The sequence below is a fragment of the Schistocerca nitens genome, chromosome 5 (genome assembly GCF_023898315.1).
Source record: "Schistocerca nitens isolate TAMUIC-IGC-003100 chromosome 5, iqSchNite1.1, whole genome shotgun sequence".
In the NCBI taxonomy this organism is placed as follows: domain Eukaryota; kingdom Metazoa; phylum Arthropoda; class Insecta; order Orthoptera; family Acrididae; genus Schistocerca; species Schistocerca nitens.
In genome coordinates, this window is record NC_064618.1 from 682,130,342 (window position 1) to 682,148,695 (window position 18,354).

The window sequence follows — 18,354 nt, forward strand, 5'->3', positions numbered from 1 at the left end:
TACCATTATATAATCTATCTGATACCTTTTAGTATCTCCAAGCTTCTTCCATGTATACAACCTTCTTTTATGATTCTTGAACCAAGTGTTAGCTATGATTAAGTTGTGCTCTGTGCAAAATTCCACCAGGCGGCTTCCTCATTTATTTCTTACCCCCCATCCATATTCACCTACTACGTTTCTTTCTCTCCCTTTTCCTACTACCAAATTCCAGTCACCCATGACTATTAAATTTTCGTCTCCCTTCACTATCTGAATAATTTCTTTTATTTCATCATATATTTCTTCAATTTCTTCGTCATCTGCAGAGCTAGTTGGCATATAGACTTATACTACTGTTGTAGGCGTGGGCTTCGTGTGTATCTAGGCCACAACAATGCGTTCGCTGTGCTGTTTGTGGTAGCTTACCCGCATTCCTATTGTTTTATTCATTATTAAACCTACTCCTGCATTACCCCTATTTGATTTTGTATTTATAACCCTGTATTCACCTGACCAGAAGTCTTGTTCCTCCTGCCATCGAACTTCACTAATTCTTACTATATCCAACTTAAACCTATCCATTTCCCTTTTTAAATTTTCTAACATACCTGCCCGATTAAGGGATCTGACATTCCACGCTCCGATCCGTAGAACGCCAGTTTTCTTTCTCCTGATAACGACGTCCTCCTGAGTAGTCCCCGCCCGGAAATCCGAATGGGGGACTTTCTCTTTTATTGTTTCCTAAACCATATATTTGAACAGTTTTAGTTTGTATTGTAATATTGTTTTTATAATTTTGTGCCCTCATTTTAGTTGTCTGAGATGTGTATTCATTTTTCTCTGACACTAGGGTGAAGGGAACTTCCCTTTTTGACACTGGATTGTATATTGCTGCCATCTACAATGAAATTTTTAATTTTGGCGAGGAACGCTACATTTTTTGTATATATTTTGGTTTCATTTCTAATTTTTTTGTGGCTGTCGAATTCTGTCATAGTCTGCCACAAATAGTGTCTATTAAAACTGCCAAAGGCTTTTTTGAAATTAACTTGAACATACTGATATTCACTCTTCTCTACAATATATCCATCTATTAGCAAATTAACTGTTCTCTTAAGTCCCAGGATATATTCTGTCAGAAAAAGACTTAATAATATACTACTTAAATTTATATTCAGTGTTAACGCGTTCCTCATTTACAGAAAAGCTTTTCTTTATGTTGTGTCTGCATTTTACTTCTTTATTTCTGTCGTCGGTTGCTTTCCAGTCCAATTAGCAAAGCTCGTGTACTATTTTTAGTCGTTTCCTAAACGTATACAAATGAAATTGCTCTGCGTGTGTAGATGGACAATTTTGGGGAACTTAAACGTTTGAGCGCAAATGTCTCTGGAACAACAATAGATATTGAAAAAAGACTTTCACGGGAATGAACGTAAGGCACGGTCTCATGAAAGAAAGTATTATGAGACGTTCTAAAACGTAAGCAAATATTATTTTCAACGCAAACTTACAATTTTTTAATGGAAACCAGGTACTACTTCTTACGCAATCAATAATACGAAAAACCACAAAAATAATGGTGTTGGTTGCAACGCAATACGTCAATTACCTCCCGAGAAATTGCAAAGTGAAGTTGACGTTTGAAATAAACGAAACGCGCCGCTGTTGCACATCCCGAGATGCAAGTTTGAACTCTATGTTGCTCGTAATCACGATGTGATTGGCGTACTACAATGCAGCCTACGCTGTACTTTATAATGTACACTCCTGGAAATTGAAATAAGAACACCGTGAATTCATTGTCCCAGGAAGGGGAAACTTTATTGACACATTCCTGGGGTCAGATACATCACATTATCACACTGACAGAACCACAGGCACATAGACACAGGCAACAGAGCATGCACAATGTCGGCACTAGTACAGTGTATATCCACCTTTCGCAGCAATGCAGGCTGCTATTCTCCCATGGAGACGATCGTAGAGATGCTGGATGTAGTCCTGTGGAACGGCTTGCCATGCCATTTCCACCTGGCGCCTCAGTTGGACCAGCGTTCGTGCTGGACGTGCAGACCGCGTGAGACGACGCTTCATCCAGTCCCAAACATGCTCAATGGGGGACAGATCCGGAGATCTTGCTGGCCAGGGTAGTTGACTTACACCTTCTAGAGCACGTTGGGTGGCACGGGATACATGCGGACGTGCATTGTCCTGTTGGAACAGCAAGTTCCCTTGCCGGTCTAGGAATGGTAGAACGATGGGTTCGATGACGGTTTGGATGTACCGTGCACTATTGAGTGTCCCCTAGACGATCACCAGTGGTGTACGGCCAGTGTAGGAGATCGCTCCCCACACCATGATGCCGGGTGTTGGCCCTGTGTGCCTCGGTCGTATGCAGTCCTGGTTGTGGCGCTCACCTGCACGGCGCCAAACACGCATACGACCATCATTGGCACCAAGGCAGAAGCGACTCTCATCGCTGAAGACGACACGTCTCCATTCGTCCCTCCATTCACGCCTGTCGCGACACCACTGGAGGCGGGCTGCACGATGTTGGGGCGTGAGCGGAAGACGGCCTAACGGTGTGCGGGATCGTAGCCCAGCTTCATGGAAACGGTTGCGAATGGTCCTCGCCGATACCCCAGGAGCAACAGTGTCCCTAATTTGCTGGGAAGTGGCGGTGCGGTCCCCTACGGCACTGCGTAGGATCCTACGGTCTTGGCGTGCATCCGTGCGTCGCTGCGGTCCGGTCCCAGGTCGACGGGCACGTGCACCTTCCGCCGACCACTGGCGACAACATCGATATACTGTGGAGACCTCACGCCCCACGTGTTGAGCAATTCGGCGGTACGTCCACCCGGCCTCCCGCATGCCCACTATACGCCCTCGCTCAAAGTCCGTCAACTGCACATACGGTTCACGTCCACGCTGTCGCGGCATGCTACCAGTGTTAAAGACTGCGATGGAGCTCCGTATGCCACGGCAAACTGGCTGACACTGACGGCGGCGGTGCACAAATGCTGCGCAGCTAGCGCCATTCGACGGCCAACACCGCGGTTCCTGGTGTGTCCGCTGTGCTGTGCGTGTGATCATTGCTTGTACAGCCCTCTCGCAGTGTCCGGAGCAAGTATGGTGGGTCTGACACACCGGTGTCAATGTGTTCTTTTTTCCATTTCCAGGAGTGTATATTACCAAACGTCTCGAAAAGTTAATTCTTGGCCGATATGCTTGAAATTTCTACATGTAATAAATTTCGGAGGATACATTTGTATAACTAACATTTTTAAGTGGTTAATGTCACAAGTTCAAAGGTTAATGTAACTGCGAGATAAATCATTGAAAACGTGAAATGCTGGTTCATTAATAACCTGTGTAGCCGCCAGAATGCTGAATGCAAGCATGCAAACGGGCGAGCACTGTGTTGTGCAGGTGCCGGTTGTACTTGGTCGATCTATTCAGGGACGATTAATGCTGTTTGTGGATGAGACTAGAGTTGTCATCTGATGATGCCTCCTAAGTGCTCGACTGAAGACAGATCTGGTGTCCGAACAGGCCAAGGCACATGTCGACACCCTGCAGAGCATATTGGGTTACAACAGCAGTATGCGGGCGTGCGTTATCCTGTTGGAAAACACCCCAAGGAATGCTGTTCAGCCGGCCGGGGTGGCCGAGCGGTTCTAGGCGCTACAGTCTGGAACCACGCGACCGCTACGGTCGCAAGTTCGAATCCTGCCTCGGGCATGGATGTGTGTGATGTCCTTAGGTTAGTTAGGTTTAAGTAGTTCTAAGTTCTAGGGGACTGATGACCATACATGGTAAGTCCCATAGTGCTCAGAGCCATTTGAACCATTTTTTTTGAATGCTGTTCATGAATGGCAGCACAACAGGTCGAATCACCAAACTGTCGGGGTGTGTGGGGTAACCACGAGCGTACTCTTGCTGTCATACGAAATCGCTCTCCAGACCATAACTCCAGGTCCAGTTCGTCTAGCACGCAGACAGGTTGTTTGCAGGCTCTCAACAGGCCTCCTTGTAACCAACATACGGGCATCACTGACACCAAGGCAGAACCAGCTTTCATCAGAAAACTCAACAGACCTCCATCTTGCCTTCAAATGAGTTCTTCCTTGGTATCAATGTAATCGCAAATGGCGGTGGTTTGCGATCAGTGGAATGCACGCTACAGGGCGTCTGGCTCAGAACTTTCCTCAAAGTGATCAATTTATGACAGTTTGTTGTGCTCAGATTGCTGCTGCAAATGCTGCACGATGCGCCAGACCTGTCTGCAGAACACGATGGTGCTCCATTCCTGAAGCCACATGGCCTTCCGGCGCCCAGTCTTCTTGCGACGGTACATTTCTCGTGACCACCTCTGCGACCTATCGTGTACAGTGGTTCCACTCCTGCCAAGTCTTTCTGCAGTATCGCAGAAGGAACATCCAGCTTCTCCATCTCGTTCAAGATCAGTGAGGTGTTGATAGTTACGTCTTCGTAGCCTTGAAGACATTCCTGACTAACGTCAACTCACCACGTCCAATCTCAAAGATAACTAAGGCTCACGACCGTTATACCGTGTATTTAAAGCAAACCTCATACGTATCCTCATAGTGGCGTCACGAGCGCCGCTCTTATGCAACTGGCCTGAAGTTTGAATAGACTTAATATTTAAGTTGTAGAAACACTCCTACCAACCGTCGTTTATGTCGCACAACTCCTCCTTGGTGATCCGTGCAAGATCCCCTCGCTTCTAAACTGATACTGTTATTGCTCAGCTTAGCCGCGTGTCCGTAGAGGGTGGTATATGTGACGTACAGTATGACTGGTCAGCATTTCCAACCGGAATTTGCGAGTGTAAGTCGGACCTTCCTTGATCCGCCTTGGTGGGTCGTGTCGTCGGATTTCCTCCTACCTGTGCGCGGTGCAGCTCTCGTAAATGTCGTCCCGTGCAGATTCTTCATTGGCGCATTGGATGTCTCTGTCGGTGGAAGCTAATTATCTGAAGTTGCTGTCGATCAACTATGGGGTATCTATTTACTCGAAATTAACATTCATGATGCCGTAATATCACTCTTATTCCTATCAGATCAATAATGAAACACTCATGTCACGAAATACTCGTAACCGAGAGCATGGCTACCATCGAACAAGACAGGAAGAGCTCTTAATGCCGACTGCCGACTATGGCGCGCAGTCTGTATCTCTTACTAGTTTCTTTATAGTTCTTGGATTTCCGATCAAGTTCGTACTTACTAAAATATGCATTTGCTAATGAACGGGTGTGAATTTTAACGAGGCAAAATTATGATAAATAGTATTAAACATCCAGAAGCTCCTCTTAGTTCAAATGGCTCTGAGCACTATGGGACTTACCATGTATGGTCATCAGTCCCCTAGAACTTAGAACTACTTAAACCTAACTAAGGCCGGTATTACACTATCAAATTTCTTTGTCCAATATCTTTGTCCAATAACTTTGTCAAAGATATTTGATAGTGTAATAGGGACTTTGTCAAATGTCGTCCAATATTTGATCAAATCTAGGGCCTCGCCGTATATTTGATCAAAGAAACCGCTTGTCTTCTGTTCACTGCAATGTGACATGTTACCACATGGAGCGCTAGCATCGCTGCAGCATTCTGTCGTCTGTAGTGTTTTTAAAACCATTGCCGGTAAATACAGTTGGTGTGTGCCGACAACTGCCGGCCGCGGTGGTCTCGCGGTTCTAGGCGCGCAGTCCGGAACCGTGTGACTGCTACGGTCGCAGGTTCGAATCCTGCCTCGGGCATGGATGTGTGTGATGTCCTTAGGTTAGTTAGGTTTAAGTAGTTCTAAGTTCTAGGGGACTAATGACCACAGCAGTTGAGTCCCATAGTGCTCAGAGCCATTTGAACCATTTTTTGTGCCGACAACTACAAAATTAATAGAGATGTCTGAAGCTGATGAGGCGCTTTACAACGTGAGGCACCCTGAATACAAAATAGATTAAGAAGATTGGAGACCTGACCTGACCTAACCTAACCTAACCTAACCCTCTCCTGTGTCAAGGAATCGGAGTGTTACAGTGAGCCTGTCTTCTGAAGATGTAGCAGTTCTTAAATGAATATTGTGCTTTGTGATATGAGGATACACGTCATTGAGCACATAGAGAAATGTATGCTCATCCATTCTTAAATAATTGATGTACGACTTGACGTCTTCCACTGTAAGCTCACGTAACAAGTTTTGTTGAATGCTTTTATCGTGTCGTCGTAAAACCCACGGCTTCACCCAGATTAGATTAGATTTTCGTTCCATAGATCCGTGCTGAGGAGATCCTCGTGGATGTGGAACACGTCGATTTTTTTAAAGCTGAAATAACAATACTAATAGTAGGAATAAATACAATACATCATTTGTTTCTATTAAAAATTTCGCCAATGGATTAGAAGGAGTTGGCCAGTAGTAAGTCTTTCAGGCTCCTTTTAAACTGATCTTTATTTCTAACTAAATTTTTTATGTTTCCTGCAAATTATTGAAGATGAGTGTTCCTGAGTAGTGGACCCATTTTTGAACTAAAGTAAGTGCTTTTAAGTCCTTGTGCAGATCATTTTTGTTCCTGGTATTGTATGTATGAACTGAGTTGTTTGTTGGAAAAAGAGATATATTATTTACGACAAATTTCATTAAGAAGTAAATATACTGAGAGGCAGTAGTTAGTATACCCAATTCTTTGAAGAGGTTTCTGCAGGACGTCTGTGAATTTACTCCACAAATAATACGTATTACACGCTTTTGGATTCTGAAAACTTTTGTTTGACTTCAAGATTTATCCCAAAATATTATCCCATATGACATTATGGAATGAAAGTAGGCAAAGTATGCAAGCTCTTTCATTTTTATGTTGCCTATGTCTGCTAACACCCGAATTGCAAATACAGATTTGTTAATTATCAAGTTGTAATCCCAGGACTTTTAAGACTGTCAACCTCGTATGTATGGTTCCATTTTTTCCCCCACTTCTTTTCCGCATGTGCACACAATGCAATTGGGGTACGTACAACTGCTGAGGTTAATAACAAGTTGTTGTCAGCCATCTTGAACTTTGACGAAAAATTTGATGACAGTGTAATACCCCTTCTAGCGCTACGTCAAAGATCTTTGTCAAATATATTGGACGGAATATTGGATCACATCTTTGATCAAATCTTTGACAAAGAAATTTGCTAGTGTAATACCGGCCTAACCTAAGGACATCACACAACACCCAGTCATCACGAGGCAGAGAAAATCCCTGACTCCGCCGGGCATCGAACCAGGGAACCCGGGTGCGGGAAGCGAGAACGCTACCGCACGACCACGAGCTGCGGACGGCTCCTCTTAGTATTCATGTTGTCATGAATAACTTTAATTATTAAATATATATAAACAAAATCGGTGACTTTGGTGCCAAGATGGCGGTACTCCCCGTCATGTATATTTCCCACGCTGACGCTTGTTGCTACGGTCCAGCGCCGAGCCCCACCCCACTACGCGCGACATATGGTCGCTTCGTCACTTAAATCTTATTATTAAAATCCACAGCGCCATACTGACGCTGAGGCAGGTCGTGGATATAGTACCAACAAAAGCCACTAGATCGCCGTCTCATCAAAAGATCGAACAGAACCCGAGATTTATCGGACTGTGACGTAATCTGTCCGAACAGTTCGAGTCGTGCTCAAACACAACCCTACTGTAAACAGTGAAAACTGAGTTGAAACAATGGGAGACGAATTGTCCAAAAACTCAATGAGATACTTATCGCACAATGTAACAACAGATGGCGCAACAAATTATATTTTCATACAGGTGAAAACCAAAGTATTCATTCGTCGCTTTCTGTTGACATCCAGTGATTCAAATATGCTCTTCCATTTTATGCGACTGTAGTCTTCCACGCAGCTTGCATTTGCTGTACCAAGGCACAGGGCTAATCACTTTGTATGGCAGGTATTTAACATCCCAGGTGACGCCGAACACAGCAGCTGGTGCATAATAAAACGAAAGTGATTGCAGTCACACGTTTGGTACGAATAAACATCGTCTGCAGGTGGTATACGGGAAATGGCTAACCAGCCACGGTAGTACCTTTCTAGAACCCACAAATCCAGCATTAGCCAGAGAGTTCGAACATTAATTACGTTTAAGTCAACTCTCATGAATATACGTTTAAACAGAGGATACGACTAGTTTTTACGGAGAGGAGGAATATGACGCACCATCTAACAGCCCTGTCAGCTGCCGAGAGGCTGAGAGACAGTTTGGCAGCTGCCGCCAGCATCTACTGCAGAACGCGGTCCTGATTTATGGCCGAGCCGCCATTTAGATGCGGCACGAACGACGCTACCTCCAACGTCGCTTGATAATTGCTAATGACTCTGCTGGCTCACCGATGCTGGACACTGCTTTAATGCGAGAGTAAGAGCTACGCTGAGGTATGACGAATGACTGGGGCAGCAGTTAAGGAGCGAAGCGGGACGTAAATCACAGGCTGGCGCCGTGTTTTGCCGCTGCCGGCTCCCGCCCCACCTGACGTGTAGGGCAGGCTGGCCTCTTTGTCCGGCTGCGAGTGACAATCGTCCTGTGCAACTGCGGGAGCAGCAGCGCGCTCTATTAGGGTACGCACTAGCACGAGCTGCACCCGGCTCTCTCGGACAGTCTTCACGTTTATGTTCGTGATGGCAAAGGAAATGGCCTTGCAATACATATTTACACTACTGGCCATTAAAATTGCTACACCAAGAAGAGATGCAGATGATAAACGGGTATTCATTGGACAAATATATTATACTAGAACTGACATGTGATTACATTTTCACGCAATTTGGGTACACAGATCCTGATAAATCAGTACCCAGAACAACCACCTCTGGCCCTAATAACGGCCTTGATACGCCTGGGCATTGAGTCAAACAGAGCCTGGATGGCGTGTACAGGTACAGCTGCCCATGCAGCTTCAACACGATACCACAGTTCATCAAGAGTAGTGACTGCTCGACCACCATTGACCAGACGTTTTCAATTGGTGAGACATCTGGAGAACGTGCTGGCCAGGGCAGCAGTCGAACATTTTCTGTATCCAGAAAGGCCCGTACAGGATCTTAAACATGCGGTCGTGCATTATCCTGCTGAAATGTAGGGTTTCCAGGAACCTAATGAAGGGAGAGCCACGGGTCGTAACACATCTGAAATGTAACGTCCACTGTTCAAAGTGCCGTCAATGCGAACAAGAGGTGACCGAGACGTGTAACCAATGGCACCCCATACCATCACGCCGGGTGATACGCCAGTATGGCGATGACGAATACACGCTTCCAATGTGCGTTCACCGCGATGTCGCCAAACTCAGATGCGACCATCATGATGATGTAAACAGAACCTGGATTCATCCGAAAAAGTGACGTCTTGCCATTCGTGCACCCAGGTTCGTCGATGAGTACACCATCGCAGGCGCTCCTGTCTATGATGCACCGTCAAGGGTAACCGCAGCCATGGTCTCCGAGCTGATAGTCCATGCTGCTGCAAACGTCGTCGAAGTGTTCGTGCAGATGGTAGTTGTCTTGCAAACGTCCCCATCTGTTGACTCAGGGATCGAGACGTGGCTGCACGATCCGTTACAGCCATGCGGATAAGATGCCTGTCATCTCGACTGCTAGTGATACGAGGCCGTTGGGATCCAGCACGGCGTTCCGTATTACTCTCCTGAACCCACCGATTCCATATTCTGCTAACAGTCATTGGATCTCTACCGACGCGAGCAGCAATGTCGCGATACGATAAACCGCAATCGCGATAGGCTACAATCCGACCTTTATCAAAGTCGGAAACGTGATGATACGCATTTCTCCTCCTTACGCGAGGCATCACAACAACGTTTCACCAGGCAACGCCGGTCAACTCTTGTTTGTGTATGAGAAATCGGTTGGAAACTTTCCTCATGTCAGCACGTTGTAGGTGTCGCCACCGGCACCAACCTTGTGTGAATGCTCTGAAAAGCTAATCATTTGCATATCGCAGCATCTTCTTGCTGTCGGTTAAATTTCGCGTCTGTAGCACGTCATCTTCGTGGTGTAGCAATTTTAATGGCCAGTAGTGTAAATACACTTAATGTTATTTGGAAACTTACGTCTTTCCAGATATCTATAATCTGCGAGGAACCTTAAGCCGTCCATTCACAGGCTGACCGGTGCGACGAAGCGCTCGCCGACCATCCTGACTGCGGGCAACGGCGACTGCTCGACGGTCCCTGCTTGCTCCCTCCACTGAGTGTGGGCTAGCAGGTAGCGGTCGGGGCTAGCACGTAGCCGTTTAGCCGTCAAGCGGACGCAGCCAAACCGTGGACCCGACCGCTAAAAAATCGCCCACACACAGGCGTAGACGCGCACGAAAGTGGGGGGACGGCCGACTGGTCGGCCTATGTATTTTTGCAGTGTTTGTCTGCCAGTCTACCTCAGTGGTCAGCACGCCTGGCTCCTATGCGGAGGACCAGAGTTCGATCCCTGACAATTCCTCGGTGGTAGGGCTGGAACGAGCTGCGCTCGGGTCTCGTGATACCAGCTGAGGAGCCATGTGAGTGAGAAGTAGTGGCTACGGCCGGAAGAGCATTTTACTAAGCCCATGCCTCTACACACCAATGACTCAACTGGCTGAAGATGACACAGAGGCCAGTCCCAATTCGATGATCTGCGCCAGAACGCAGAGCTACCTTGCAGTGTGTAGCCGGGTGATTCAAAAGTAGCTGTACACCCTTCGTGAGTGTAATGTATGCATTTAAATAAGAGTAAAACGTTAAATAAAGATTTGTCTGAACCTTCTTTATTTCAGCATTATGCAGATAAGTAGGGATCACAAGTGCAACATATAGAACACAAAATTAACTGTTCTCGGAGAGCAATGACGTGAAAGGATCCGAAATTCAACTCGACTCTGTACTGTGCATTTTGCCCTGGACATGTTCAAAATTATGTCCATGTAGACAGAGGCAATGATGTACTCGACTTCTTACCACTTTCGGAATGTTGCAGGCCCCGTTCATCTCATTCTGCACAGCTTCACAGCTGTTTTCAGTTCACTGCTGTAGTTGTGCTACATTCTCATCTGCAACACCATACATGAGCACCTTCAGACGGCCTCAAAATTAGAGATGCAGGAGTTAAGATCTGGAGATCTTCCAGGTCAAGCACCTGGTCCTTCATGACCTGTCCACTTTGAGATGCTCTCCTGCATCCCAACTGAAATGTGCAGGTGTGCAGGTGTGCAGGTGTGCAGGTGAACATGACATGCCAAAAGCCTGCACTGGCTCATGACTTAATGCCTACCACAAATGACATTATGCACCATAACTCGGAAATAAAGCAGTTTCAGACATATATATATATATATATATATATATATATATATATATATATATATATATATATATATATATGCGTTGAGACCCTATAGGAACCCATAGAGCATTCTGCCTTCTTTGAGCATGCTTTCTTATCTTCCACGATTCTCTGATTTTTTTCTCCATGGAGTCTCTTTCTTTTCTCAGGCCACTTTGTCCCTGGTTCCATTGGGACTACATTCTCTGACCCAACATCCCATTTGTATAGTTTTTCTCTGCATATGTTCCTCTCTTGAACTTGTACTGGATGGATGTGTGCTTTTTCTAGGTAGAGATTGTCTTGTGTGAGCCATGGTGTTGTTGTCTTGACCCCTTGTGTATAAGTCAGAATTCTGTTGGTGTGTCTCGTTGGTGGTAGCCTGCATATGTACACATAGAACCTTAACCTTCTTTTTCTGACATCTGCTGCTAGGTTTGACATCTTATCCGTGGTTTTCCTAGAGTGTAAGCTTCGGGCAGAGAATTTTTCTCATGATTTTGCGTTCTTCCTTTGGTATACTTCCCATGTCACTTTTCGTATGGAGCGTTAGTGTCTCACTTCCATACAGTATTTCAGGCTTCATTGCTGTGCTGTAGTGTCTGATCATTCTTTGAATAGACATGCATTTCTTATGTCTTGTGTCCTGCCATAAGCTCTCTTCATTTTTTGTAGTCTACTCTTCTGTGAGATCTTTACTCCTGTTGTAGACTCGAGGTTGTCAACTCTGTTTACCTTGCCGTATTTTGCGTCTAATTTTTGTATTTTTAATTTTGAGCAGAAGAATTCAGACTTATGGTGAGACTTTTACAGGCCAACTTTTTCTGCACATTCTTTTACTATTTCTGTTTGTTGGCTGCTGTTGCCTCGTTATCCGAAAGTATGGCCACGACGTCGGCGATAGCTAGTTTTGTTTTGTGACATGCACAGAACGAACAGCGTATCAAATCTAATCTATAAATGTCACTGACATGATTTTCTTCACACCTGAACGCGTCCATGGGGACATCTTGCGGTGTCTTGTGGTTTATCACTGGCCATAAGTCAACTGCGTGTTCCACGAACGTGTGGCGTCGCTTCGTGCAGCACATCGGGCATCTCGTACCATTCTTCTGCCTGAGGTGTGCCATGTGGGGTGGTACAACACCCTACTGAGAAACACTGTCATGTTTAAGGCGACAATGATAACTGTGCAGGGTAGTTGTAATTACATTTTTGCCCCTTGAACCAGTGTTGGATGGTAAACTACATTTACATCTACATACATACTCCGCAATCCACCATACGGTGCGTGGCGGAGGGTACCTCGTACCACAACTATCATCTTCTCTCCCTGTTCCACTCCCGAACAGAACGAGGGAGAAATGACTGCCTATATGCCTCTGTACGAGCCCTAATCTCTCTTATCTTATCTTTGTGGTCTTTCCGCGAAATGTAAGTTTGCGGCAGTAAAATTGTACTGCAGTCAGCCTCAAATGCTGGTTCTCTAAATTTCCTCAGTAGCGATTCACGAAAAGAACGCCTCCTTTCCTCTAGTGACTCCCACCCGAGTTCCTGAAGCATTTCTGTAACACTCGCGTGATGATCAAACCTACCAGCAACAAATCTAGCAGCCCGCCTCTGAATTGCTTCTATTTCCTCCCTCAATACGACCTGATAGGGATCCCAAACGCTCGAGCAGTACTCAAGAATAGGTCGTATTAGTGTTTTACAAGTGGTCTCCTTTACAGATGAACCACATCTTCCCAAAATTCTACCAATGAACCGAAGACGACTATCCGCCTTCCCCACAACTGCCATTACATGCTTGTCCCACTTCATATCGCTCTGCAATGTTACGCCCAAATATTTAATCGACGTGACTGTGTCAAGCGCTACACTACTGATGGAGTATTCAAACATTACGGGATTCTTTTTCCTATTCATCTGCATTAATTTACTTTTATCTGTATTTAGAATTAGCTGCCATTCTTTACACCAATCACAAATCCTGTCCAAGTCATCTTGTATCCTCCTACAGTCACTCAACGACGATATCTTCCTGTACACCACAGCATCATCAGCAAACAGCCGCACATTGCTATCCACCCTATCCAAAAGATCATTTATGTAGATAGAAAACAACAGCGGACCTACCACACTTCCCTGGGGCACTCCAGATGATAACCCTCACCCCACTAATTACCGTATGAGTACCCATCTTTATGGGAATGATATTCAGGCTGTGCGCTGCAGGATTTGCCTTGTTAGTAGTGTCAGTGTCGTGATTTGTCGTTAGGTGTCGGTGTTAGCACGACGAGGAAGGGCCGAAACACAAGCATCAGCGTGCATTACAGTTGCTCGCACTCAACACAGGCCTGGACTAGGTGAAGAGGGCTTTACTCATAAAGCTGTTTTATCAAAACAACAGCAGTTGTCCTGTTGCTCTTCGCGAGAATCGACGCGTTTAAGGAATACAGAGAGGTCCTCTTTTTCGCTCCGGGGTTGAAGAAAAGGATTCGGAAGTTCAAATTAACTGGCGATGTGGGAGCTGCTCCTGGGAGGAGCCAACAAGCAATTGGGCCACAAGTTGTTGAAGAAGTTTGGTGTCGCCATGGCTGAGAATGCTGGACGCAATGTGCGCTCTTCAAGAATGGCACGAGCTGTGTGTTTCGAAAGCTAACATTCCACGGTCCACCGTTTGAAAAGCGCTGCGAACAATTGTGCAATGGTACATGTAGCGCAGTTCGATAATGTCGCGGACGCAGTTCGTCGTCACATTGAGCAACGTTTGTAACCTGGAATATAGGCATAGTATGCTGTTAACAAATGGTTCAAATGGCTCTGAGCCACTATGGGACTTAACATGTGAGGTCATAAGTCCCCTGGACTTAGAACTACTTAAACCTAACTAACCTAATGACATCACACACATCCACGCCCGAGGCAGGATTCGAACCTTCGATCGTAGCAGCAGAGCGGTTCCGGACTGAAGCACCTAGAACCGCTCGGCCACAACGGCCGGCTGTTAACAAATCTTACCCTCTCATGTGGAAATTGAAATGTGTTTCTTTCGGTGGTTTATTCGTTATTTCTCTTCTGCAAGTGCATACTAGTGTTTCCTCTAAAGTTTCATTGTTCTACGATCACTCGTTTTTCAAGGGAGCCCTCTCAACTAGCGGAAGTTTAATTACAGTTGATAACTACCCCGTAGATTTCAGTTTGTCTGAATGACGATCTGGGTGGTCTAAATAGCTGAACTGTGGGAAGTTGGCTATTTTGCATATCAGTTTGTGTGGAATAGTAGTCCTGGACAGTGAGCGATGCGTAAGGAGAGTAGTGCGGTTTTTGTGGCTTCCAGAGATGACGACCGTATATGCTAGTGTACTGCTTCCTGGATCACTGCACATTACACCAGTCGCTGAAACGAGTTCCACAAAAATTTTTCCTATTTTTGAGAACCACCTCACTTTCGATCAGTGACTGGAACATCAGCAGATCCGTTCATTTTCTGACATTTACCACTTCTTCGGCAGTGTTCACAATTTTATGACTATGAAACGACCACTGTATCTTATTTAGTCGGAGAGATAATCTTTGTGACTACAGCGCATGCTTTCTATAGTTAGTCGTTTTATTGGTAGTAGTGCCTCGCACTAGCTGTCTTCATCATCAAAATTGCACACGGAGAATTAAGAGGTGGAGGCGGCACAAAACAGACAGCGCTCAGCGCCCATTGCAGCTGCAGCACCGCTCCCATCTGTTCCAGGGGAATCGACTGAGGTGGCGTGTGGTCTTTGTCTTGTTTCAGGTGAAGATCTGGTTCCAGAACCGGCGCACCAAGTGGAAGAAGCAGGACAATATCAGCAACGCGGAGGCCGCCGAGCACAAGAACCAGGCGACGGGCAAGCCAGAGGCCGGCGCCGCCAAGCCCAAGGAGGGCGCGCCCGCCAAGCCGGCGCAGCCGGGGGCCAAGGCGGCGCCGTTGGCTGCGCTGCCCGGCGCCAAGCTGGGGGCGGGGGGCGGCGCCGCGCCAGCTCCCGCGCCGTCCACCGGAGGCGGGGGGCCCGCGGCAGCTCCAGCGTCGCTACCGTCTCCCAGCAGCGGGGAGGACCACTCCAACGCGTCCGTCTTCACGGCCGGCGACGGCTCCGCCTCCGAGTCGTGCTTCGGCGACCCCACGCAGCCGCCGCCCCCGCCGCCACCGCACCACGTGCTGACGGTGAGCGTGCAGGACAGCAGCCGGTCGCCCACCGTGTCGCCGCCCAAGACGCCGGCGCTGGCGCCGACGCCGCCTTCCGTCGCCGCCCCCGTGCCCATGGTGGTGGATCCCCTGCCGGCGCCGACGCCCCCGACGCCGACGCCCGCCCCTGCCGCCGTCTCGACGCCGCCCCTCGCCGTGCAGATGCAGATGTCCGCTCCGCTGGCGCAGCCCGAGCTGATGGAGGCGCCGCGGCCCGTGTCGCCCTCCAGCTAACTACGCGACAAGCAGCGCCGACAAGCGGGACTGCAGGCGCACCGCGAGCTCTGAGCGCTCACTCCCTACAAAACTTGTGTCTTTGTAGCTCCGAGGACGGTCCTTCCCGAAGATCGCCAAAGCTGGAGGAATTTGCGACGGCAGTGTTGTGCCACGCTTGTGACGAAATGACTCAGGACGGAGCGTTTCAGGTCCCATACGGGGGACAGGACATGACAGACGTGTGCCATACGTTTACGATGCTATTTTTCCTTATGTTCTCGTTACAGTGTTTGTTACTACAGCGCCCACCTGTCAGGGCAGGTAAACTCTTTGTACCGCGCCGTCACCAATCATTTTTTGCTTTTATCGGATAACGTTCCAAATTTACGGGAATAGTTGTTTCTTTTGCCAACATATTCAGTAAGCCACCGTTAGTGATAGTTAAAACTGGGCATGTCAGATGCTTACTTTTTTTTTTTTTAATTCTTAGCCCAGTGTCTCCCAGGACACTTAAAATGAGGGGGGTAAACGAGAAAACGGGAGGGGGAAAAATGAAGGGGAAGGGTATCTCGCAGCGATACGTCGGATGCCAAATTATTTATACTGTTGGTCCAAACTGTAATCTAAGTGTAGGCCTTATTGGAGGTAGAATCATCTTCTATGTTGATCCTTCTGGTCCACGGTACTGCGTCAAGCTCCAAAAACCAGCAGACTTCTCTCTCGGACTTCGAATTTCCTGGAGCATTCGTTGAAAAAGGCGTTTTAATTAGGTAAAGTCCTTTATTGTACACACACGGTAGTGCAGGGACGCACGTATCTATGACGGTTTTTTTTATCTACGACGTTTCAATTTCAGTCCAGTGTTTCCGAGTCCTTCGTGTAGTAATTTTCGTCCCGTAGCTTTGCCAGAGATGAGAGTGGTGGCCGAGAGCCCGTGGCGTTGAGCGGGGCGTGTTTTCTCTTTACGACGACCCTGATCAGACGACCGGAAGCTTAATTTCGCAAATATGGATGAGACAGCGGCGGTGCGGCGCTGCTGTCGGGGGGAACTAAAACAAACGCCGGCGGACGCGGCCAGCCACGGCCAGTGTACACTGCGAGAGCGGGGTGGCACACAAAGGGGGCGGCTCTCCCTCCCCCGCTGTCCTGCCACGCGCGAGGGCCAGCGAGTCGGAAGGGCCGGCAGGTTAGGCGAGAGCGAGCGTTGGCGCCGGAGGCCGCTCGAACACTTACCGCGACGCTGTTGGTTCTGCTCACGTTCCGCTCACAAATTTTATTTTATATGCTAGCGGCTCACAGCGTCACGACTCTAGAATTTGTAGGCGGCCACTGTGTTGTCACAAATTTGACATCTCTTCCGCTCTGCCAAACAGACCTGAGTCGTCTTCTCTACGTATCAATAATAAACGAGCACACAGCAGTCCCGCATAGTCGAAGTTTGTACTGACTGAAAAAAAATAATAATATTGAAACTGTCCAACAAGCTATGTTGAAACAAACATTTGGTATCGGTTGGAATAAAGATAACTCACAGCAAAAAGAAAGGTGCTGCACGAGCACTGTGAAATTAACAAATGCTTACGTCACTCAAGAGAGATACAGGTGACAGAAACGAAGTTCTTTGTTAGGACAAGAGATAGTGAGCGGAGGGAACCTCTCTGGTGACACGAGACTGATACCATCATTCACAACTGAAGGTGATCCAAAGAGAGCAGAGGAAAATATTATCGAAAGAAAGAGATAAAAGTGGTGAAGGCATTATCGAATCGAGAATTTAAAAGAAGAGGTGCCAATGTAGGAATTTTGTTGACAAGGATGTGCGAAGGAGAGACCGGACGAATAGTCTGGATGCAGAAGAAAAATGACTGTTTGTTGAGACTAAATGTGTCAACAAGAAAATTGCTGAAGTGTAAAGTCAAATGAACGCCGAACAAATAATCCGTTTCGTTAGTACTACGGGTACATTAAAAGCTGCGAAATAGAACTAAGCTTTTCAGTAACAGCTGGAAAAGGTTTCTGTTGTTTTATTCTAGGAATGTTTCCTGCTACATGGGGAAAAATTTGGCAGAAATTGCTGTGTAAGTGAAAACGAAGTACGGACGAAATATTGTACTGCTTTTGTAAATTCCTGCTAGTAATGTGGAAATTTTGCATTTTAAATGGATATTTATGGCGTCCCTTTTCCTATTGTCGCAGAAGTCTGCCACGCTAGAAAAGTCATATTTCGCCAAACTCGTCCCATAAATTAGTAATCTTCATTTGATTGAGTCCGGCGTTAGCATAATTACCTTGCTGAAGGACATCATTCTCACTTTTGACTGATCAGTACAAATCACCATCATTGCAGCTTCGTTTTTATACTGATTTTTAGTAGTGAACGCACTGATATAAAAATTTAGAAATCTTTTGAAATATAGAAACATTTCTTGCCGTAACCACACCCACACACACAAAAAGAAAACCCAGTCTTATTGCGGATTCCGTTGTTCGAACTGGGTGAAATATCAGCAGTAAATGTTTATTTACGAAACAATGTTTTAAATTTTT

The 18,354-nt window shown here is 46.7% G+C and overlaps 1 protein-coding gene across 1 annotated transcript in view; it reads left to right on the plus strand.

Moving 5' to 3' along the window:
• Positions 1-15,825, plus strand: part of LOC126260655 (skin secretory protein xP2-like) — a 33,810-nt gene extending 17,985 nt beyond the window's left edge. Inside the window, exon 2 of the mRNA XM_049957991.1 lies at positions 15,160-15,825. Within this exon, the coding sequence (XP_049813948.1) occupies positions 15,160-15,825 (666 nt within the window). The remainder of the gene's footprint in view (positions 1-15,159) is intronic.
• Positions 15,826-18,354: the final 2,529 nt, after the last annotated feature.